Consider the following 26,213-nt stretch of genomic DNA (forward strand, 5'->3'; position numbering starts at 1 on the left):
GCATCTGCAGTTCCTATTATCCCCCATAAGGCAGATCAGTTTGCCAAGATCTAGAGGCCAGTATGGGACTGCAAACCTGCAACTTAGGACGTCATGCTTCTTCAAACTGTCACCAAGAAACCACAAGACTTTATTCACAGGAGGCATGAAACACAAAATCCTTTTGTACCCTCCTCATTACTTAAGCATTGAACTGATTATTTTCCATTCCTCTGTAATGAACTGGTGATTATACATCCAGGTTGTCTTCAAGGGATTAGAACCACTGAGCATGGGACCTCCAAAACATTTTCCTCTTTCCTATATATGTGCATTGCAACTAAATAATTAGACTAATTCCACACTATTATGTTGCTGCTTAATCTGTTTTCTCCAAAGTCAAGCGTGCGTTCTCTTTTTTAAAGAAAAATTAAGAAAAGAAGAACACAAAAATAAATGCAAAGTCCACTTGAACAAAATAATTTGCTCTGAGCTATTCTGCATGACAGGTTTTCAATTTCACAGATGAAAAGGCAGATTTGTTATCAAACTGCAAAACACAGCAACTCGAGTTGCCACAAAGCTAAACTTCACCAGATTTCTAGCTATGTGTTTTGCTTCATGAGCATGAACATCCATTTAATTTGTATATGTAAATTTCTGTATAACTCAGAAAAACATAAGACCACAATTTCAGCGACTGCTGGAAAATAATAAACCTTTAATGAGAAAGAGATAAACTGCATAGAATATCCAGCAATCAAGCCAATTGGCCTCAACAGACGATGTTGATGGTTTTGTTTCGAATGAGCCTTCATCCATTCTTGCTTATCTAACTTTATCAGCATAGTTCTGTTCCCTTCTCTCTAATAAATGCGAAGCATCCTCTGCATTGAACCGACACATCTGATACTTAATATTTTGCTGAGTGTTTGTGCAGTGTTTGTAACAGTTAAATGTTTATATTACATGTCACCTCTCAATGGTAATAAAGTAATATGTCACAGTGACATGTGGGTTTATTATGGTGAAAATTAAATGTCATTATAAAAACATTGAAACACATCCAAATTTGTCTAACGCTTGGCCTGTTTAGTTTTATCGCTGTTCCATGCAGAAATACAACCACCATTGAAAAGTTGAAATTCTTGCTATAATTCAACTCACCAAATCACCTTTCTAGAAAAGTTAGATAGCATCCTGGAGTATCCACACAATTGTGTTGACTTTATTGTACAATTCACCCAAAATTGCAAATTCAGTACCAAAAACAGTGGAATTTTAAACACCACTGTCTTCAGCACACTGATGTATTCTTCAATTTCTGATGAATTGTCATAGCCCTTGAAGTGGCAACTCCTTCTCAGTTCATAGATGCTTGCCACACCAATTTAGTGTTTCTAGAATTTTCTATTTTTCGTTCACGTTCTTCTTTGTTTTCTATTCAAAAAGAGACAGACTACCACAAACCAAAATAACTAACAACTGAGCCTGTGCAGCTTTCTAAAGTTAGTCTCAGTTATTTAAAAATCAGTCTACTCACAGATGAAGAGCTAGGTTCTAAATAAAACATAGATAATAAAATGTGAGGCTGGGTGAGCACAGCAGGCCCAGCAGCATCTCAGGAGCACAAAAGCTGACGTTTCGGGCCTAGATTCTAAATAAAACATACCTATTTTTGTGGTAAAGCTATTTTCAGTTGTATTAGTCAAACTGCATCAAGCTACCACTTGTAAAAGATCAAGATCCTTTTAACACCAATCATTAAATTACATTCAAAGCATTTGATTGCACTAGTGCACAACAAATTTCATGTTCAGTGACATGCAACCAGAATTGAATGGAAACTTGAGAAGGGGTTTAAAAAAAATTGAAATTCCATTTTGGTCACTGTTCAACTGAATCACTGATGTCACCCAGATTGAAAACTCCGGTTATACTTGGCATTGATCAGCCATGGAAAGATGTACCATCATTTATGGTAGGCAATTTAAGGATACTGCTTGGAGTTTCTTAAAAATTGAGACACACAAGGGCTGAACACAGGACTGGTGCAAACTGATAACATTTAGTAGCTATAAATTTTATGGAGAAGCATGTTAGAACAGGCGTTCATCATGCCTCCGTTCTACATGATTTACTAACAATGACATGCCTCCTTACACATGATCAGTCACTATTAGTAGAATATGGACACAATTAGCCATTTACTCTGTAAGCAAATTGTATAATTTTCCAGTCAGAATGCAGATAGTAAGTCATGGTATAAAACAAAGAATACAGAAGGAAACGCATTTCCAAAATTGTTTTGAAGAGAACTTCTAAAAATTTATATCATGCACCCTCATGATGGCCTAAAATGCTTCATAAACGATGGATTTATTTTAAGTGCAGTGATGACTGTTTCATATTAAATTTGATGATTTTCCAAAAAGGGGTTTCTCAACAGCCACAAGTGAGACGAATGAGCAGATCACCTATTTTGATAGTCATTTTTTCTGGGAGTGATCTTTAAGTTCCCTGCTCTTCTTTGAGGCTTGATATCTATCTGAACAGGCAGACTAGGTTTCAGTTTAAAAAGTCAGCACCTCCAGCGATGTAGCACTCATTCAGTACCGCATTAATGTATCAACGTGGATAATATGTGATGATCAAAACAAAGACTGCTTCTCAGTGAGCAGAGCTCATTCCATTCTTTATTTCAAGTGAAAGTGCAAGGTTAAAAGGAAGAAAAGCAGTGTACAACACATCTCCAATGGAATCTTGTCAAGTCTTGTCTGGACACTCCTGGACCATGAAAAGTGCTAGAGTTTGGCACCAGGAAATTATGCTCCTTTGAATAGCTAGTGCAAGCGTGATGGGCTGGATGGGCACCTTCCATGCTACAACACATCTGTGAATCGCTGACTTCTGTCCAAGCCCAGGAATTTCAGAATCACCGTATATTAATTCAAAGTAACAGGCTAATGTTTCACAGTTTAGTTGTAACTGATCAACACTGATTCACCTTTAAGAAAAGAGCCGTCTCACTAATGATGCTTTAGATCCAGTAGCAATGTTTTGTTTTTGAGCTACCTAAATCATTACAGGACAGACAAGAACCATCTGAAAATTTTACAACAGCAACCTATTTCATGCTTTGCCAACAGCATATAAGTATTCGAAAAGGAACCACAGCCAAAATCTGTTTGAGTGACATTGTTAAACATAAGCAGTAGGCCATTCAGTCCTTCAAGTCTGCTCCACCATTCAATATGATCATGGCTGATCATCCAACTCCATATCATGCTCCTATTTTCTCCCTGTCCCCTTTGAACCCTTTAGCTTTAAGAACTATACCTAACATTTTTTCTAAAACATTTAATGTTTTGGCCTCAACTGCTTTCTGTGGCAGAGAATTCCACAGGCTCACCACTGAAGAAATTTCTCCTCATCTCAGTCCTAAATGGCCTACCCTGTATCGTAAGCTATAACCCTGATCCTGGACTCACCAGTTATTGGAAGAATCCTTCCTGCATTTATCCTGTCTAGTCCTGTTAGAATTTCATGGGTTTCTATGAGATCTCATCCTCACTCTTCTAAATCCAGTGAATGGAGTCCTAACTGATTAAGTTTCTATTTCATATGTCAGTCTTGCCATCCCAGGAATTTGTCTGGTAAATCTTTGTTGCACCCCCTCGATGGCTAGAACATTCTTTCTCACAAAAATCAGATTGGTAGCTAAAACAGCAGATTAACAATATGCATTTCCCACAGTAATTATAATTCGAACCTGTTAAATTACACTGAAGATTAAATGTTTATTTTCAAAAAAAATTAGTTCAGTTCACCTGACTGGATGATTTTCTCTGCTATCATAAATTGAAAAGAAGACTTCTAGTTCTTCGCCTAGATTAGCACACATCAGACTTTTCATCTGCAGGAAGAGGTGATGGGTACTCGTCGGTATTGGGGTATCTTTCTTGCGATGTCTGTGCTCCATCTGTTAGCAATCATAAAAATAAACCAAACGTTACAATACTACTGGTCATGGCTTCAACTGCACCAACAAAATGACTGCCATAACAACAGGATTTACTTCCACTGAAATTAGTGCACTGCAATTTTAGTGATATTGCATGTTTCTACATGACACCTTTGTTTTTCCACAAGTAAAAGCTCTTGGTCAGTCTTGATTGGAAGCAGTGGTGGACAGAATCCATGTTCCTATCAGCCAAAGAAAATGTGCAAAACATCACTAGAAAAAGTTTCTGACTCAAGTCAACAGCTGACTAATTTGTTAGATTTACGTAGCAGAACACCTTGTTGCACATGCTGTCAGTTAGCCAGTTCTTGTTCCCTTCTGTTCAAATGTCTTCAGCATTGTAATTTGCTGGCTGTAAAAGGTTGATTTTATCTGTGACCAAGGCAATGAGGCAGCTGAAAACTTAGTGAGTAACAGGATGGTATAAAACTAGAACTTAAGATTGGAAAGTAAACCAAGGGAAAACTGAGATGAACAACAAATTGTCATGGCTAAATTGCTGTCAAACCAAGTAAATGGAGAGAAAAAAAGACTGAATTGACAGAAGAAAGAGTCAAAAGGGAAGATAAAGTGATCATTTAAAATTAAAGACATTAAAAATCTCTAATCATTTATGACATGCAACAAGACTGAATGGTTTTAATTATTGCCTTTATGGAGCAGTGAGGTTCATTGGGATGATATTAACAATTATGAAGGTCATGAAAAGGAAAGATATTTATGCTATTAAATCTTAACAATCTGTAGAGTTTTTAAGGCACAATTAATGTGAATTGCAACAAATTTGTAAAAATCATTGTGAGGCTGACCGTAAAATGTCATTTATGCAAAGTATATAATGGTGGGGTGCAAATCGACTGGTAAATTCCACAGATTAACAGCTTCAGGTTCAAGTTTGAATTCTTTGAACTTGTTGGCACATTAAAAATAACCAGAGTCATCAATACACTTATTTTCCAGCAACATTTGGCCTTGAATTTGCTACAGACTTGAACTGTGATGAATACCATTATTCTTCCAAAAAAAGTTGCAGTGAACAATAGGGTAGTAATTTTCACCATTATTTAGCTACCCTGTTTCAGCCTTACCCCATTATCCCTCACTAAAAAAAAGAGTAAGACGTATTTTCTAGCCAACTTGTTCAGAGATTTTATTATATACCTCTGAATCACATGGGACTTGAACCCAGGTCATCTGGCTCAGAGGTAGGGGCACTACCACTGCACCACCACAGCCCTAACAGATTAAAGGTATGTATAATACCTTTGCCCCATTGAAAACAATGGCAACCTTAAACTTGCGGGAATTAAGCCAGTCTTCAGGACACTGCCACTTAAGCTTAGAAATAACATGATACTGAAGATTGCAGCAGTTGAGAGCTCATTTTAGATGATTACAACAGAAGGAGGAGGGGTGCCCTTTCTGCTTTTGATGCCTCATTACCCACGTTTTGTGCACAAGATCAATCCAAAGAGAATCCCAGCCCTGTTCTCAGAAGTGGAATAATGGTTACTACTTGATTTGATATTATAACCATTGTCATTTTAAGAAGCATTACGATAATTGGCTATTTTTTCTTACTTTATTGCTTTTGTATTGCTACCATAACAAAGAAATTGCAACATTAGTAACCCATGGATACATTAAATTCTATTAATGTCCATACAGATATTCCAATGAGAATCACAATAAGCATGGACTTGAAACCTATTACTAATTTCTTATTTCTGATTTTTCCCCATATTACAAAGTATTAACAAAGTGTAGGCAAGTAAAAAGATATTACATCAAGCAGAATAGCAGAAAGGCAATTGCAAATTCAGTTGCAAACACTAATGAATGGTAGTATAACAACAATGAGTGTTCTTATCTACACCCTTTATCTTCTCTTTTAGTTTACTAAGTGGGTAATGAAATCTACCAAAATAATCAACGTGCATGGATGAGTCATCAAACCAGAAGGAAGAAACAATTTGTTAAGTAGTATGATAGGCCATTTTTACACATGCTGTTTCAGATGACCTTTAATATTGGTTTTACCTTACAAAAGGTAACAGACATCAAGAGTTTAGTTGTTTAACTTAGCAATAAGATTTGTGATGAGTAAATATCATCACAATACAATATGAATAAATGACTATCTTGTCAACCATAAGCTGCTGTTATACTAATTGTTTGGCATTTAGAAACATTTGATGACATTTAAAGATTTTTCATTCTGATATCAATGCATTGCCAATCTTGCTCCATACTCAGTACTGGGGTAGCTGTGTTATATTGTAAATCAGTTCTCCAGCTAACTTTGGTCTAAGTTGGCCACTGGAGAATTGAGAGTGACAATAATACAGCGCTACTCGCCATTGATACCTCTATTGTAGCCAATTTAACGCTTTCCTTGAATTTATGCACAATTTTTAAAATGTCCTAAGATTCTTCAGAAGGCAAGTTAGATGTTCAACTAAAGCTAGTGAATATTCAGTAAAATGGAATAAATTTTGTTAAGTTGTTTAAACATAAAGCAAGTAATTGTAAGGTAGAAAACTTGAGCAAGGATCAAAGTGTGTCCAACGGTGTGTTATAAGAACATGTTCCTCCCAAAACTTGCTCTTATATGCTTCCTTCCAAACATATCATTGCTTTGCCCATAAGCATACCCCACAGTCCTTACATTGCAAGGGTAGAAAATAGTCATACAAAGATATTGTACCCTTCAGGACTCATGGGGTGATCCAGATTGCCTTTGCACTTGATATCTTTCAAAGTCACTCTGGAGATACCAACAAATAATTTGCTGGACACAAATTCACTGTTACTTTCTGAAATTTAAACAAGTAATATATACACAAGTGCTGATTTATGTCCCCACGAGCATAACTAAGGATCCAATTCAACTATGTTCCATCAAACTGCAGTAGAATCAAGAGCCTTGTTATCAGTTGCCTGAAATGGACTCCACCTTTGCAGTTCAGATTGACCAAGAAAACACTTTTGTTCAATTCTTCTCTTGGTTCAGTATTCCAGGTCAAATGATTTTTCAATCAGGTGAAGGGTGAATGACCTAGAATTTTTCACCTTAACTGCTGGTCTCTTCTCAGATGCTGCCAGTACTGCTGAATAGATTAAACTTACTTTTTGTGGGATTGAATCCAATCACTGCACCAATGGATTTGATAATGAGTTAATGCAGGAAACCTATGTTTAGCTGGCCATAGACAGATGCAAATCTTTATTTCTCTTGGCAGGGAAGCAGCACAAATCACATTAATGTTCCAGTAAAGCAATATCCATTTACCCACCTCCACTGTTGCGCGAATGATGTAGATGGTGTAGGACTGAGTCATTTTTCTGTAACTGTTCATTTTGATTCTGTTAAATAAGTGAAGAATACCTTATATTTTACTTGACTGTGGTTAGTTTTGGAACAATTTCTCTTGGGAAAAATAGCCATATGGCCAAGCCAAAAATAAGGTTTAGGTGTTATTGCTGTTTCACAGTTCAGGGTGATGTAAACTTAGACAAAAACATGACGGAGAATGTGTTTTTAAGTGGTTGCAGCTTTTACTCAAGAACAGAGTTCTCAATCTCTTGATTTGGTTTAGCTTAGTCATTTCAAATATGTAACAGGTTATGTTTATGTACACATACATAACATATACATGAGTGTTAAATGTCAAAGAATAAGTCACGGAACAGTTATAAGTGATATGGGCAAGACCACCATTACTTTTCGGGAAACCAATCAGGAATTAGCTTATGCCTCCTCGCCAATTCCAAGAATAACCATGAACTGTTCATGCACCATTAAGCCAATTAGAGTTTGGGATGTGTAGCATACACAGTGAGTAATACCTATTAAGGGTTAATAAAGCCTGGATTTCAGTGGTTTGGTGCATGAGAAAGGATGACTGAAGACAGATGAAAACTTCAGGTCAACTGAATAGAACCCATTCCCAGTCAACCGATGTTACCGATTCATATCCCACTGAAAACCATTGTTTTTATTGCAGGATTGAGTTCACAAAGGCAATCCCAAAGTTACTCCCAATTGCCAGTCTTCTCTATCTCATAGGCTTGCATTGTCCTCCACTTCAAATCTTCATCCAAATTCTGTCGCTTGAAGATGCAATATTGCTTTTCCCCATTTATTTCCAAAGTACCACGGTATTTAGCCATCCTCTTTTCCTTGTCGAAGGGTACTTCTTCTTATTTTGTGATAGCCATTACTTCAGCAAGGTAATAGTCATTCGGCCTTCTAATCTCAATAACAGTGCCTACTGCTAGCCTAAACTACAGAATCTTTTATCGCCTCTACTGATTCATGTTTCATGATTGACACTAACACTGTACAACACAGTGCAGACCCTCTTGCACAGCTTTTAGATTTTTTTGCATCAAATCATTTAAGCATGTTATGACACAGCTTGGGAACAGAACTATCTTGATAAATTGAAATGTGAGCTTTGTTCCGCTCTGCTGCAGATTCTGGAATCAGTGAAATCTGCTTATGTAATTTTGCCCACTGTCTTCCAAATTAGAGTACAGCTTTTAAGAAGTAAATCACCCACACGTCTGCAGCAGTAGCCTACAGGAGCTGTTTTGTACACAAGGTATATTGCTAGACTCACTCATCTACCTGGCTGCTCCATTGCCCATATTTGTCATTAATCTTTTTGCATAATTTATCTACTACAAGGCAGTTGGTCAGTACATACAGGCTTTCAGTGCATGTGAGCGCAGCATTCATACAGAGAAGACAATGCCAAATAGTGTAGTAATTCCTCCATAAGAACTTTCAATCAGAGTCCTACAGTCCCATGCCAAGTTGTGCATCGTTGCCTATTTTCTATCCTGAACTGTCTGACACTGTTTTCCAGGTAGTCAAATCCTACACAGCACAACCAGAAATCTGTCATCCTCTCTAAAGCTGCGGATTCTGGACAATGATTGAACAAGTGTGGAGATCCACAGACTTCACATCCTGAATCTGCCCCAACATTACCAAGCTGGGTTTAGGTCACATGGAAAATGTACTTATTTTCTGGATGTGAGTTTGCTCGCTGAGCTGGAAGGTTAGTTTTCAGACGTTTCGTCACCATTCTAGGTAACATCACCAGTGAGTCTCCCATGAAGCACAGGTGTTATGTCCCACTTTCTATTTATCTGGTTAGGTTTCCTTGGGTTGGTGATGTCATTTCCTGCATTGGTGATGTCATTTCCTGTTCTTTTTCTCAGAGGATGGTAGATTGGCTCCAAATCAATGTGTTTGTTGATGGAGTTCCGGTTGGAATGCCATGCTTTGAGGAATTCTCGTGCGTGTCTCTGTTTGGCTTGTCCTAGGATGGATGTGTTGTCCCATTCAAAGTGGTGTCCTTCCTCATCTGTATGTAAGGATACGAGTGATAGTGGGTCATGTCGTTTTGTGGCTAGTTGATGTTCATGTATCCTGGTGGCTAGCTTTCTGCCTGTTTGTCCAAAGTTTGTCCAGGCAGAAAGCTAGTCACCAGGATACGTGTACATCAACTAGCCACAAAACAACATGACCCACTGTCACTCGTATCCTTACATACAGATGAGGAAGGACACCACTTTGAATGGGACAACACATCCATCCTAGGACAAGCCAAACAGAGACACGCACGAGAATTCCTAGAAGCATGGCATTCTAACCGGAACTCCATCAACAAACACATTGGTTCCAAATCAATCTACCATCCTCTGAGAAAAAGAACAGGAAATGATATCACCAACGCAGGAAATGACATCACCAACCCAACATAAATAGAAAGCGGGACATAACACCAGCGCTTCGTCGGAGGCGCACTGATGATGTTACCTAGAATGGTGACGAAACATCTGAAAACAAACCTTCCAGCTCAGCGAGCAAACTCACATCCAGAACCTCAACCTGAGCTACAAATCTTCTCAAAACTCGCTAGTACTTCTTCTCTGATTCTGAAGCTAAGTCTGGCAGGCAGGATAAGTTCAGAGGGGAGATGGTGGCAGTGGGTCAATGGCACTGTACTAGTAATGCAAGGCCCTGATTAATGCTCCAGAGATATAGATCCAAATTCCATCACAGGAGCTGGTGGTTTCAATTAAGTTAAGTTAATCAATTTGGAATATAAAGTTAATGTCAGTAATCGTGACCAGGAAACTGTTAAGATCCCAGACTAGACCACTAAATTAATGTTACCATCTGGCGAGTGACTGATATTGACTTATGTAAGTGGACTAAGATCACGATCTCAGGTACTCAAAGAATAAAGAGACAAGACTTTGAAAGTGTTGCAAAACAACAATGAACTTTTTTATGTAAAATTAGAGCTGCAGTACAAATCTACTATGCATATCAAACATCCAATTAGAATTGACCAAAGGTAAATACAGGTAACAAATAAATTGATTCATAGAATTTCTACATAGACTATGGTCAGACATCCCATAGAGCACTTCAAATAACAAATGCAGTTAAGACAGACCCTAGGGATTTATAGCAATCCCTAGTCATTAAATTACACAGTTACGCAGTCGGTCATCAAACCTCATTAAAAATTTACAAGGAATTCTAGTTCTTCCCTTAAAAGACACGACCTTCAGGCTTGTCTCAAAAGGACTGCTTATTGGCTGCCCATGGTCTTGTAGATCACCTTTTCTGGTGTCTAGGCTTTCTACGCTCAATATGCTGAAAACTACGTTTCAGCATTTAATCAGGCAGAACTCAAACTTCTTTTCAGACTATGAACTTGATTTTCCATTTGGTTAAAGTTCCCTTCCCCAGTGTCTTATGTGATTTTCTTATCCCCCCGCAGAGCTGATCTATTTTCATTTAGTAACACCCACTCTTCAATTTTATTACATCTCTCCCACCATTGACCTGACTTTCACTCTGGAGCACCTTTCCCATCTTGCTCCTCTTATCTACTCTACAGGATTTTCCAGCCCCCTTCAGTTCCCAGGAGTGTTATTTTGAACATGAAATATTAATTTTTTTTTTCCCTTTCTCCATGGATTCCAGACCTGTTGAGTTTGAGCATTTTGTTTTCATGGAAAGTTTTATCAGTCAGCTTCGGCTCACCCCTCTCCTCCACAACTCCAAACTCACTCAAAGGCATGAGCAAATGCTGTTTTTGGGCTTTTCAACCCCAACCCTCCAGCTGAGCTCCATTATTAATAGTTCACTGGCTACTTCCAAACCTAGCATAGCTTCTAGGACATTGCTGAGCTCCAACTCCAAATGATTTGCACTTACTGGTGTCTAATCTCTCGGACATGCCCAGATCCTTAACTACACAGAGGTAACCATCTGTTCTTGAAACTTTTTACTTAGCCCCAACTACACAGAATCCACTCAATGGCACAACTTGATAGTAACAATTAGAGGGGCATGGAACATCTGTGTCTCTGTCTCTTAGGTGGCTTTAAATGATATATTGGAAACCTCAAGAAAATCCACCCTTGTTCCTTGGCAGGAATGAATTTAGCAGCCATCAGAACTGTCCTAGAACTGTCTATTTCCCTATAGTTACAATGTTCATGGTTTGCTGGCTTACACACAAAGGATATACAACAAAAAAAAAGGATTTCATTATAAATCTATAACTGTTGTAAAAGAAAGTCTGAATCAGCAAACCATGTAAGGCACAAAAAAAATGCAATTCTCCTAATTGTTGACCAGATCAAGTTCATATAAATTTGCACTAAAAGACAGACAAATATATAAAAAAATGAAAATTCCAGTACTTGTGTTCCAAGTATTTTCATTATTGTAAAATACCATTTTTCTACTCAGTAACCACTCTTGTATTAAAGATTCACATCAGACACAAGACATTAGCTCCATTTCTCTCTTCAGATGTTTCCCAGGCCTGTTGAATATCTCCTGAATTTTGTGTTTGTATTTCAGATTTCTTGCATCTGCACTATTTTGCTTTTATCCTTCCGCCATTCTTTTCTAAGCACAAACCAGCTTCTCTAGTCTATTCACATAACTGAAGGCCCCAGAAACATTCTCGCAAATCTTTATTGCACCTTCTCCACAGCCATCACACCCTAAACTGTGGTGCCCAGAACTGAACGTACACTCTAGTTGAGATTGAATCAATGTTTTACAAAGGTGCATCATTTTTATGCTTTTGCACTGTGCGTCTCTATATTGAACGCCCAGGATCACATATGCACCTCCCATCCAATTTTTCAATCAATCTGTCCTGATGTCTATTCTTTTTAAGAGTTGTACCCTTTGTCAAACATCTTTCTACGCTTCAAAAGCATATGATCTCACTCGCCTCTAGCATGTGTCTGCCCAACATATTTATGCCCCTTAAGTCCATCTTAGTCCATCTCTCAGTTCCCAATACTTCCACGCTTTGTGCCACTGCAAATTTTGAAACTGCACCCTATACACCCAAGGTCTAGGTCATTGATATATATCAAGATAAACAGTGGCCCAGGTATCCCTGGAAAATCCAACAGGCGCATTCATTGACTCCAAAAATCAACTGATTACTACTATTCTCCAGTTCCTGTCACTCAGTCAATTTCACATTCAATTTGCTACCGTCCCCTTTATTGTAGGGTCCCTCTCTCTCTGTTCCCAATCTATCCTGCAAGTTTGACCCATTACAGGCGGGGTATTAAGAAGTAAGCCAGCTGAAATATACTCCATAAGGAATGATACAAATGGTATGTTAACATGTTTAAATTGTCTGTGTTGAATTCAGAAGGATTATTAAGCTCAGCTTCAAACTCTCCAAGTCATAAAGCTAAACGACCTGTGTGGTCTAGACCTGAAACGTCAGCCTTTCTGCTCCTCTGATGCTGCTTGGCCTGCTTTGTTCATCCAGCTCTACACATTGTTACCTTAGCTTTTATTAGAGTTTTTTTTAAAAGAGACTACTTAATTTATCCTCCCATTTATTTGTGCTTGTATGTGAACCTTGGAATGCACGTGTACATGAAAGCCAGAACATTTCATTATTTATGTTAGACCAAGCAAATTACAACAAAGATTCTCTTTTCCTTGAAATATGCAAGGAAACAGTGTGTTTCTTTCACAGTCACATTACATAACACCCAATAAATTAGCAATTAGGTCCTATTCACTTTTATAAAAGATTGCTATGATCCAACAAGTAGAAAATGACAGGACAATTCTGAGGAAGGGTCACTGGACCCGAAACGTTAACTTTGATTTTTTTTGTCTTCCCAGATGCTGCCAGACCTACTGAGCTTTTCCAGCAACTTTTGTTTTTGTTCCTGATTTACAGCATCCACAGTTCTTTTGGTTTTGAGGTAAAGACAGAAGCCTTTCTATTCTTTCAAACCTGGCTATCAAACACTTTTTGAAACATCTTTAAAAAATCCAAAAACACCACATCAATCAGAAGGCCTTCATTACCCTACTCTGCTATAACGTCAATCAAGTTAGTTCAATTTGTGTTTAACAAAACTATGCTGACATTCCTTAATTAATCAGCATTAATTCAATTAAATTTATCTTTGTCCAGATTATTGTTTCCGAAACATTTCCCAACAGGAAGGCTGAACTGACTTGTCTGTAGTTGTTCAGTTTACCTGCATTTCTATTCATCAACAAGCCTGTAACATTTGCAATTCTCTAATCCATGGTGTAACCTTCATCTCTAAAGGAAGATTGGAAGATAATACTCAACGTCTCTTCCTTCAGCATCATTTGATGTAGCCCATCCATTTGAAGTGAAGCATAAACCTTAAATCTAGCCAATTTTTTAATACTTTCTGTATTACTTTCTAGCACACCTCGTATCTCAGCCACCCTGATTTCACCTTGATTAAGACAGTATCCTATTCTTTGGTCAAGACAGATGCAAAGTGCTCACTTTGTACTTCAACCTGCCCTGTGCCTCAACACACAGATCCCCTTTTTGGTCACTAACTGGCCCCATATCTCTTCATACTACTTTATCCTGTGTAAATGCCAATGGAAGACTTTTGAATCCCTTTTTTTCTTTCCCAGTCTCTTTCAGGCTCTGTCCCTACCTTTTTAATTTCCTTTTTCAAATCCCCTCTGCATTCTCTACATTCAGCTTGGTTCTCACTTGTCTTTTTTTTAAAACCAAGGATACAGACAATAAGATGGAAGTAGCTGTAGAACTTTGCACAAGCAAAGACTTTGAGGAATTTGTATATCAGAGTAAATGAGGATTCTGATGCAGGGAATAATGAGAAGGCAAAAGATGAAAAGAGATAGAAGACAGATGTTTTAGGACATGGGCAGAAGAATTTAAAGGAGTTGTATTTCATACAGGGAACAGTTTAGAAGGGTGACAGAACTTCGAAGAAATTTGGAGGCAAGATAATTAAGGAGGAGTTTCTAGGGTACTTGACTTTGGGATATTGGCAGAAACAAAGTTGTACAGATGAAAACAGGCAATCTTCATGATCAAAATGGCATGTATATAGAGAATGAAACTCAGCTCATGGCCTGATAGGACTTTTAGGTCATCTACCAATCGAGAGAGACATTTTTAAATTCGTTATTAATTGAATTTAATTGTAATTTCAGTGACGAGATCAGAGGATAGGGGTCTAACATTTTTACAGCTCCCTGCACCCTGCCTGGGTATTAAAGTAGTCACACAATTGTACCAGACAAACTCCTGTGGTGGCATGAATTTGGATTTACAGAACACTGACTGCAGACGAAAAGAATTCTAGCTTAAGAAAATGTGGCCAATTTTGCTCATTTAAAACAGGGCGAATCCTCGCTGAAGTAAACTTTGAGGAGTGTCGGTGATGAGAAGACAGCATTAATTACCTGAATTATCGCGAACAGTACCATAACTTACGAAATAACATTCTTGCCAGTTTATTTTGTGATAATGCATTGAAAACTCAACACTTTATTTAAATAATCATTTCAATAAAAATGTCAACTCATTCAACATGCAAAAACAGAGTTTTTAAATAATTAGTTTAAACAGGTCAGAATTACCAATGTAAATTTGTTGCAGACCTGGTCTGTTTTTCTCCATCTTTTCATAATGGAGGTTATTTAATTACATGACTTTTCCCTATGGTTGATAAAGTGGTGCAACATGACAGACGGTCACAATTTTTTGAAACGTTAAAACACAGATTTTAAAACAGGAGACATATGCTTCAAAGCTGCACTCGGAAATGACATAACAATGCCTCATGGCTGTGCAGCAGTGTCCATAGAATAATTGGTGTTTTCTATTTGACATTTTTGCAGATTTTACAAACGTTTGGGTGAATACTAGGTTTGTATCCACGTGGAATAATTCCAATATAACAAATTTGGAGAGAAGGGAAGCCAAGCCATTGGAGCGGTGTTGTGGTCATGTCTCTGGATTTGTAATCTAAAACCTCAGATTAAGTATTCTGAGGACATGGGTTCTAATACCACCCATGGCAGGTGATGAAGTCTGAATTCAATAGAAATCTGGAGCTAAAAAGCAAGCCATGTTAATTGCCTTAAAAATTCATCTTGTTTGTGAATGTCATTTTGAGATGCAAATTTAGCATCCTTACCTAGGAGATGGAGATGTGACTCCACTTCCACAGTAATAGAGATTCTGGGAATTTAGGGATAGGTAAAAAATGCTGGCATGGCCAGGAATGCCCACATCCCATGACTGAATGAAATAAAGAATGCACTAACAACATTTCAGTAGGTCAGGATAGTTCCCTGGAAATTCTTTGATGATTATGTCTCTTACTTGTCTCCTGCAACAAGATGATGCAGCTGTGTTGCACTGTAACAATGGGAATTTGACTTAATAAAACCATTCTGTAAATGGGCCGCTGTGTTCTTCAACAGAATAACAGCAACAGGGGGGAGCAGGAGAGGCAGGGACCCCAAAACAAGCAGTGAACAACATTGAGGGGATCATGAGACAGAAGCAGGCAGTCTGACAGACATTTGTGGGATTCGGGGTGATCAAGCATGAAGAGGTCCAGAAGCAGGCAGACTAGCTGCAGAAATGCTTCAACTAAATTGCAATGGTATGTCACAGGAGAACAAGTAGGTGACTGCAGGGTATTCCTTGAGTGTTTGGGGATTGATTTAAATTAAGACTGCAATTACAACTTCAAACTTCATATTATGTGTTAGTATTTCAGATGTTCAAACCTAAATTTTCAAACTTCTTGATAACGTTGAGGGGTTCTGGATTTTCTTGTGATATTAACAAAAGTAGTCTATAGTTAAGAAGGAGCAAATAGCAAAATAAAAGCAAGCACTCTGTAAAGTTAAGGTTTGTTTGGGGAGCTCAGGCCTGTGATTTACACATCCAGCACTATGTACAAAAGTCTAGACTACCTCGGCAGTCTGGATGACTACATATACAGGAGGTGCCTCTAGATGGAGCAACTCAAGCTGAGAGGCTGAGGGATTTGTGGATAGCACATTTCCGGATGTTGTCAATCAACAGCTTAAGCCTGTGAAGGCTGAGAGCGAATGAATGACCTCCAGACTGAGGGAAACCAAGTGGTTAGCAAGAGAATCTGAGTGCGCCTCACTCTCAAACCATATCCAGCCTTGGAAAATGGCGAGAGCAACAGTTTCTCTCTGGAGGTAGACTTGAGCCAAGAAAATGCAAACATGGGCAGTCAGCTGCTCTAGGTTTTGGAAGAACTAATGCAGAAGGGTGGAAGGACAATAATAGTTGAGGATTTATTAGTGAGAGGAGCAGACAGGTCGCTGATGGAGCTGTGGACACAACTCCAAAATGGTACTTTGCACCCTGGTTGCCAGGATCAAATGTGTCATGGAATGGCTGCAGAGCATTCTGAAGGGGAGGGTCAACAGCCAGAAGGTATAGCCTATGTTTACTCAGTTAATTGGTAGATTTTATATATTTAAACAATGTATACTTAAGTTTTTTACATTTTAACATTATTTTCTGAAGGCAATGAAAGGTCATTTATCTTTTATATAAAAGGTGTTATTGAAAGTTTTTTTGGCTTAATGATATTAAGGCCATATATAAGGCACAGAGTGAGAGAAGTTACTACACAGCAGGGTCAGTCAGATAGATGGGTGACTGTCAAATTCATTCTACATGCAAACCACCCTTTGTATTAAAACAAAATTGTCTCATGTCTTTTTTTTTTAAATCTATCTCCTCTCATTTCAAAAATGCTCCCCCTAGTCTTGAAATTCCCCATCTTAGGGGAAAGATAACCACCATCAACCCTATCTATACATGTCATTATTTTACACTTCTATCAGGTTACCCCTCAACCTCCTACACTCCAGTGAAAAAATGTCCCAGACTATCCAGCCTTTCCTTTAACTCAAACCTTCCACACCTGGCAGCATCCTGGTAAACCTCTTCTGAACCCTCTCCAGCTTGATAATATCCTTCTTATAACTGGGCACCCAGAACTGGACACAGTATTCCACAAGACGCTTCAATGTCCTGTACAACCTCAGCATAACACCCCAACTCCTTTACTCAAAGCGACTCAGCAATGGAGGCAAGTATGCCAACCACCTTTTTAACCAGCCTGTCTACAGGTGACACAAACTTTAAAGCATAGATATTAATCAGCTTACGTTGTTGTTTAACTTTTCCTCTGCTAAAATTACTGTGCATTGAATAAATAGTTGTCTTTTGTATAAGATGCAAACTTGGTGTCTGGAATTAATTATTCATGGAGTTTGGGAACAACTAAAGTTGTTCTTGGGGGCTTTTGATGGTTTACTTTTACTGCGTTGTGCATACGATGTAGAAAGGCTGATTTGGTTCAGCTATCTGTCTCCATATCAGAGCAGTATATTCAGATTTTGTACTTCAATGTAGAGGGTATGACCAAGAATTCATAAATGAAATGAAATTTGGTCTGATGCCAAACGCTGAGGACGATGGTCATAAAGCACAGTAGGATATTAACAGACTAGTCAGGTGGGCAAAACAGTGACAAATGGAATTCAGCCTAGAAAAATGAGGGGTAATTAATAAGGGTTAACAAGGTAAGGGATTACACAATGAATGGTGGGACCATGGAAAGTACTCAAAATCAGAGGAACTTTGGCCTGCATATTCACAGATCCCTCAATGCAGTGAGATAGGTTGATAAGGTGGTCAAGGCAGCTTATGGGATGTTTGCTTTATGCCTTAGCATGGAATGAAGAGCAAGGAGGACATGCTGGAGCAACAGAAAATGCTGGTTATACCACTAGTGGATTGCATTATGGGGAAAAACATGATTGCACTAGAGAGGGCGCAGAGGAGATTTATCAAGAGGCTGCCAGAGCTGGAGGTCCTGGGTTATGAGAAAAGATTGGATTAGCTTGGGCTGTTTTCCTTGAAGCAAAGAGTGGAAGAGGACTTGACAGAGAGAAATGTACAAGATCAAACGGCATGCATACAAAGGCCCTTTCTCCATCAGTAGATGAGTCAATAATCAAGGGGCAAAGATTTAATTTCAGGGGTAGAAGGCTAACAGGGGGATTGAGGAGAAATTTCCTCACATTGAGACTAGTGGGAGTCTGGAATTCATTACCTAAAAGAGTAGTCAAGTCAGAAACCCTTAAAACATTCAGGCAGTATTTAGACAATCACGTGCAATGCCATAGCCTCCAGGATTATTATCCAAAAAGTGGAAAAAATATTAGTACAGTCAGGACCTAATTGACCAATGTGGACATGATGGGATGAATGGTCTCCTTCTGTACTATAAATATCCTTGAGACTGAATATAACAAATTCACTTGTAATTCATAGGATGCCAGCCACTCTCATATAGCCCACGGATGGAAGGGAGATGCACACAATGTGCATATGCACAGGCACATTTTCTCTTTTATTCTCAGGAAATACCACCTCAATTGCCTGTTGACTTATAGAAATTCCCTCAAGCAACTACAGTAGTATGGCCTGCTAACTGTTTATGTTGGAAGCTAAGATGGCCGCACAAGAATTGAAGCAAATTGAGGATAATGCATGAGCAAACAGGAGGAAACCGGTTTATCTTCTTTTTTCTCAAGTTATAGAAAGAGAGAGATTTGGAGGAAGAAAGGGGACAACGTCTGTATGAAGGATGAATTTCCAGCTGGCAGCCTTGATAACTGGAGCACTAACACCAACCAATGATAAGCAGATTTTAGCATTATAGTAGGGCTCATCTAGTGAAGTCATGTAATCAGATTTTAATCCACTGAAGGTTTGCCTTATAAGCTAGGTCTGCAGCTGTCTGGCAGCATTTGGCTACTATTTTGTAAAGGAAGGGTGGCTTTCTGAACAGGTATCATAGGACTAGATAAACTAGCCACCTGCATCTGCAGAAAAGTTGTGATGATCAACGAGAACAGGTTAAGATAATCTCAGATGCTTGTTTAACTTCCCTACACTTTGCCTTCTGTTTCTCCCTCAGCTATTCCGCAATGCAAAAAGAACAGTAAAAGGTTCAAGGGAGACACCATTGATTCCTCAGCTTCTGTCTACAACTGTGAAATTTTAAAATCATGCAAAAATGTTTTACTAACTTAAATATACTTATAAACTAAAATTCAAACACTGAATAATCTTAAACAGCAATGTAACGACATAAAAAATTTATGACATGCTCACCAATTTGTACAGTTCTGTGACACTGATTTCATCAGGATCCACCATACTGAACTCTTTCCTTGGAACCAGATCCAGGCCCATTTGTCTGTTCAGGAAAATAAAAGAACATAATAGATTGAGACTGAATAATTTTCAAGTACTTTAAATACGTAAGATATTCTATCAGGTCGCACTTTGATTTCGTAGCAGTGTACCAAACTGTGGTAACTCATCTTGGGAAAAAATGCATTTATGTAACACCTTTAACACAGCAAAATATCCTAAAAGACTATGAAGGCAGGTAATAGATAATGCTTAATGTCAAATCAAAGGAAGGTACATAGTGGATAACTAAAGTTTGATGAAAGAGGAGGTCATTTAAAAGGTGGGTAAGTTGAGGGAGGGAATGTATAAAGCACCAAAACAACAGAAAACACAGCAAGTCAAGGTGGAATGAAGGGCATACAAGAAACCAGGAAAAGAACAGAGCGTATGTGGAGAATTTTAAGCATGCAAAAGTTTACAGAGACAGGAAAGAAACTGCTTTTTGTGGGATTTTAACACAAAGATGTGAATTTTAAAATCAATGTGTTCCTGGATTAAGTATAAATGCAAGCCAGTGGACAGAGGTGATTGTGACTGGGACTTGGTGTTAGTTGGAATCTGGGCAACAGAGTTTTGAATAAGCCGAGGATATAAGATTAAATTCTGGCAAGGAATGCAATGGAATAAACACTCGCACTTACCATGCACTATTCATTATCGCAAGACATGCAAATGCTCTTAATAAGCAATCAGGCACTTTTGAAGGAGGCTAACAATATTACAAAGGGAATATTGCAGTGAAACCACATCACAAAGAATTTCACACAGTGTACAATTTGCTCCAACAGTGTTTAAACTCAAATTTGATGCAGAGCTGCATTTCAAAAATGCCCAGGTGTACTTCTGATGCTCAAAATAAAATTCTTTAACATTAGAACCAAACATCATCTGGACAATATTGTAAAAAGGTAGCTGTGATCAGCCTTAGGTCATTGCATGCTGCAACATGGGTCAACGGAGACAGGGACCAATGTCAGGTTGGTCACTACAGTACAACTATAGCCGAAATAAATGTGATGTGATAGTGGGAACTGCAGATGCTGGAGAATCCAAGATAACAAAGTGTGGAGCTGGATGAACACAGCAGGCCCAGCAGCATCTCAGGAGCACAAAAGCTGACGTTTCGGGCCTAGACCCTTCATCAGAGAGCTAAATAATAAGCTAAATAGCCTAAATAAATCATTTGTTGAGAGAAAAACCTTCAACACAGCGAAGTTAAACCCTGTCAATAAACCTTTAAGAGTTTGCAATGTTTTCTGACAGTACTTGTTACTGAAGTAAAGTAATTGACTTTTAATTCTAAATGTTGACAGAATGGATTTAATGACATTGTTGTGTATATTGTTAAATCACAGTGTTTGAATGCATCAACTGTGGTTTATCAAGGCTCAATCTATCACAAATTTGACTGGAGCACAATTAAGAAATTTAGTACAATACCACAGCTTTCACATGACCTGCCATCATCTCTTACTCACAAATCTCTGCAGTCAATTCACATTCTGCCTACCCCTTGATAAATGATCAAGTTTGTAACATTTAGATTAGATTAAATTCCCTACAGTGTGGAAACAGGCCCTTTGGCCCAACAAGTCCACACCGCCCCTTGAAGCATCCCACCCAGACCCATCCCCCTATAACCCACACACCCCCAAACACTATGGGCGATTTAGCATGGCCAATCCACCTAGCTTGCACATGTTTGGACTGTTGGAGGAAACCGGAGCACCCGGAGGAAACCCACGCAGACACGGGAGAATGTGCAAACTCCACACAGACAGCGGCCCAAGGTGGGAATTGAACCTGGGTCCCTGGCGCTGTGAGGCTGCAGGGCTAACCACATGACAGATCACAAACCTATATGGATGCAATATTAGAACGCTAAAGATCCTATTTATATTTCTGAAAATCTGCCTGGAGTAGCTGTTAAAGCAAAAAATTCAGAATCGGCATGGCATCAGGCATAAACTGAAAGTGCCACAGATCGAAAACTTGATTCTTTAAAGCGACTGGTGATAGCAGTTATTAGTATATCAGTCGGAACATAGAAATGATCAACTAAAATAATTTTAAATTAAGACAAAGAGGATAGCCAATGGCAATTTCATCTGGTTGGAAAATTATTAGGACATTTAAAAAATATAAGGGACTAGAGTGATGGAAATGGCATACACAAAATTATATAACATGGCGATAGGGCATGCTAAGATTTTCCAGGAAATACTGGAGACATCTCACATTTAAAGTAAATAAAACTTTGAGGTTGAGGTGGCTACAAAGCTTCAGAAGTGTCAGGCATAGTGGGATTAGTTTTGGTAATAGAAAACAAAGAACTGCAGATGCTGCAGGTCTGAAACAGAAATTACGGGCGGAACTCTGCAGGCCTGTCAGCATCTGTGGAAAGAAAGTAGAGTTAACATTTCAAATCCAGTGATGCTTCAACAGAACAGTTTGTTAGTTTTAGGATTAGTTTTAGATTGCTCTAGCAAAAAGAGTTCGCGCAGACATGACTCAAATAGTCTCTTTGAGCGTTATTTCTAATGTGCTGGTTTTGTTTTAATGTCCACATTCACATGCTCTCAGAAGCTATTAAAGCAGCAAGAAAAATCAGAAAATGCCTCCAAAATGACTATAATTTCAAAAATAGTCATTATTGCATTGAAAGTACAATGTGACAGTGATTGATAAGAAATCAAAAACATTTTCAAAACAAACAAGTTTCTTTTGGACTCCATTCTTTCAAAGGAAATTCTCAAAAATCTCAGGTGCAATTGCAATTCATACACGTCACTGCAAAGCACAACGTAAAGTTTTGAATATTCAGAATTTAGTGGAAGAAAACATACAAACAATACTTACAGTAAGAGAGCAGGTATTTAGGCCCTACTTCAAACACAATTTGTGACTTGAAAATTAGGGTCTCAACATTTACTGATCAATCTATATTAATTTCCTGCATCAATGAGTGTGACAACTGAACAATTAAAAAAAATAGGTTGTGGCATCCTTGTATTGTCATTTATGAATAACCTATTATCTTTATCATCTTAGTGACAGATTTCATTACAGATTGCTTCAGCTTCATTTTCTGTGTATACATTATATAGTCGACAATTTGTATTATCTTGGTGAACAAAGCAACTGCCAATACTTACAGTTCAGTATTAAGAATTAGCCTCTGTGAAGTAGAATTCCACTTACTGACCTCATAAAATTACAACCAAGCCTGACACAGGATTTTACCTTCGAACCTCTCGGTAAAACCACTTGGTTTTTCCTCATTTTTGAACAATATCTTAAAGGTTAAAAGAGGTAAATGAGAAGTAAATAGTGGATCAACAAGTTTATTCAGGCAATATCTGGGCAAATCAGACCAGGAAGGTCTCAGATATTACCCTAGGAGGAATACAATTAGCCTCAGTACCACTAATTAGATAAGATCAGGTGATCAGGTTCCCATTTCAGGAATCATTTGACAGCTCTGACTGAATCTGTGCATATGTGGGTCTAGATCTTCAATGAAGATGTAATCAGGTTTGGTTGTGCGAGTCTGGCATCTCAACTCAAGGCTCTGTTTTAATTCATAACTGTTCTGGAACAGTATACTTACACCATGGAACTGAGATTTCAGTAGATTGGCAGATCCCAAAACGTCAGCTATTTGGTTTAAATTACACTCAAAATTCTGGTCTCGGGAAGGTGCAGGTGAGCCTTCCACTCACACCACTGCAAACTGGGGTGTGCATTTGGAAGGCTAGGTGTGGCTGACCACTTCCTTCACACTCAATGAGATCACATACTTTCTGAAAACCATTTGAACTGCAGTGAAAGCACTGAAAGAACAGCACTAAATCCCAGGCAGAACTGGTTACCTTCAGCAGTACACAATATGGAAACAATCTTCCCTCAAGGATACAAGTGGAAAATGGCATGAGAAAGCCAAATCTGTAGAGTTTTATTTTAGACATGAATTATACCGGTTTTGTTCTCAATAGATTTCACTCAAGTAATTGATGAAATTTCTGAAGAACTCAACACAAATCAAAAATCAGTATTTACCCAGATAGGAATAGGTTAAGAAACAGATTGTGATCATCAATCTCGGACAAGAAGATGAATTAACAATTTCAGATCTTCAAAAATTTGTGCAAGCTAAGTTTTTACACTTGTATGGTGTCACAAATGGTGTTAATATGTCCTGTGCTATTTAAATACAATAACCCGCTGCTTCCGGATTTCTAACTCTATCTTTTTGAATGTTAGGAACAGGAGGTCGATATCCTCTGATAATTAAAATCGAAGCGCAAGCCTACAGTTTAATACAGAGGGAGTCAAGGTCTCCTTCTAATAATTAAACCCAAAACACCCAGAGAAACTCACCTCACCTCATTTAATCTGTTAAACTGTTACAGAGAAGGGGAGGTTAAATGAAAGAAAATCCTTGTATTCACTTTACAAGTAACAAGTAACAATTTATTTATTTAATCCTTATAGTGAACAAATTAACAGAACTACTAACAAACCAAACAATCACAACTCCCAACTCCCAACTCCAAACTATGTCCTAATTGAACAAAAATTCTACTGGCATGTTATTCCAAGAAACACAAGTCCTACTTATGTAACGCAAGTAGTAAGGAAAATAAAAACCAAAACATACAGTCTCTCAAAGTCCACACAGAACGTATCTTACAGAATGCTCTGCCTTTTCCACTGTCTCTCCAGTCATAAATACCTTTCTTCCACTGATCCTGCTGTCAGGAATGTTTTCTCTGTGAAGACTCTTAGTTAGACGTGCCATGGCACCTTTTATAGATAAGATGGTGCTTCCTTAGAGAACGTAGCCATTTCTTATGAGAGGTAGGTGCTTATTTCTCAGATGGCAGTTTGCTCTCAAAACGATCTTTAAAAATTGTACCTTTTCTATCTTGGATGACACATCAATTTTCTTACACTAGCATTGGTCCAAAGCTGTCAAAACTATCAGGCTTAAATTCAATTGACTTTTAATCGCTAAGTGCTTGGTTTAAATTAATTGGCTGATTCCAGCTAGTTGCCAAAAAACATCAAAACAGGCTTAAGGCTTCCTATCACACAGCCAATTGATACATGTTTCAATTCTCGAACTAGCTGTCCATCTTCAGCTATATGCAGAAACTTTTTTTGGTCTAAATTTCTAAGCATAGAAAAGCGCTTTATCTCCTAAAGGAACCACAAATTCTTCACAACTTTGTAACATGACTGCCATTCCAGGTATCAACTGATGTTGACCTAAATATTTAAAATCTTTGCTGCAACTTGAATATTGCTGAAGGAAGGGTTTTTTTGTGTCTCGATAAACACAAGTGACAGTAAAGAGTTTTAAAAACCATATTTAACTTTCATTGCCTGATTTCTAAAATAGAAGTAATTTAATATAATGCCAATATGATAGCAAGCAAGACAGATCAATTTTAGTTACAGAAATTATTGGGCACTAAGGTGGGAAGAAGCCACCTTAAAAACAGCTGCAGAATAATCCCATGGATGGCTGCTACCTTTGTTTTGTGTATTAAACTTTCTCCACTATTAGTTTCAGTAAACTTTTCAACAACTCACCTAATACTATCTCAAGAGTTTGATGTTGAAAAGTTTGAGAAGTATAATTCATTTTCCTCTCGAAACAAAAGGGAGGCACATGCAGAAATACATGATGATCAAATACAGAATGTTTTGTTTTTTCAAACTTTACATTTTAAAAATCAGAATTGTTAAAAAGGACAAGTAAGCTTTGGAATGCAAAAAATAAAAAATAGAACGAATTAGAGATTATACCATTAAGTACAATAATAGTAATAATCTTGGCAGCTATTGCACAAAGCCAAGTCTGTAGGGAGACATTGGCACCATCTGCTATGCAAGAGGCAGACATGTAAGACAAAAGGAGCTAACTTGCTGAAGGACAATAAATCACTGAAATTATAATTATAAAATTAAACTGTCAGATATTTTGAACAATATTTATTCCAGCAGTTATGCACATTAATTGTGTACTTCAAAATTAAAAGTAAACCTATTCAATTATGAAGAATAATCCAAGCAAAATTTTATTCATGTTTTAGCCGACGCTTATTACAAATTATGCAGATCGTTTATCCCTTTGCAACACCTTTGATTAAAAAGGAACAAAATAAATTATTTATTTTGTTATTAGTTCAACACTAACCCCTGCATTAACCACTAACACTTTGAAAAATCTAAGCTGGTTCACCAATAACCCATAACTACGCGTAATAATAATAATAATAATAATTAATAATAAGTAAAACGAGAAAATGAGGCATGAACAATCACATGGTGTGACAGTACAAAGCAGAGACAATTTTTCCCCAGTTCACAAATCAGCTACATTGCTCAGTCAACAAAGATGCTGCAGTGATGACGGCAGTAAGCTACTTATTTACATATGATGGTGACCTAGAGCTCTCAGTTTTTTAGTAAACTTCAATGGTTGGTGAGACACTTCTCTTCCTTTTTGGTGTAACCTGAAGATCAATGTAAAAGAGCAC

The 26,213-nt window shown here is 37.9% G+C and overlaps 1 protein-coding gene across 12 annotated transcripts in view; it reads right to left on the reverse strand.

Moving 5' to 3' along the window:
- The window catches only part of dock4 (dedicator of cytokinesis 4), a 402,360-nt gene that overhangs the window by 252,122 nt on the left and 124,025 nt on the right, over positions 1 to 26,213 (reverse strand). For all 12 annotated transcript variants that reach the window (XM_048548410.2, XM_048548411.2, XM_048548409.2 and 9 more), the window contains 2 exons: positions 19,582 to 19,666; positions 3,810 to 3,961 (listed from right to left, as the gene is read on the reverse strand). In XM_048548410.2, the coding sequence (XP_048404367.1) occupies positions 3,810 to 3,961; positions 19,582 to 19,666 (237 nt within the window). The remainder of the gene's footprint in view (positions 1 to 3,809; positions 3,962 to 19,581; positions 19,667 to 26,213) is intronic.

The sequence above is a fragment of the Stegostoma tigrinum genome, chromosome 18 (assembly GCF_030684315.1).
Source record: "Stegostoma tigrinum isolate sSteTig4 chromosome 18, sSteTig4.hap1, whole genome shotgun sequence".
NCBI classification, from domain to species: domain Eukaryota; kingdom Metazoa; phylum Chordata; class Chondrichthyes; order Orectolobiformes; family Stegostomatidae; genus Stegostoma; species Stegostoma tigrinum.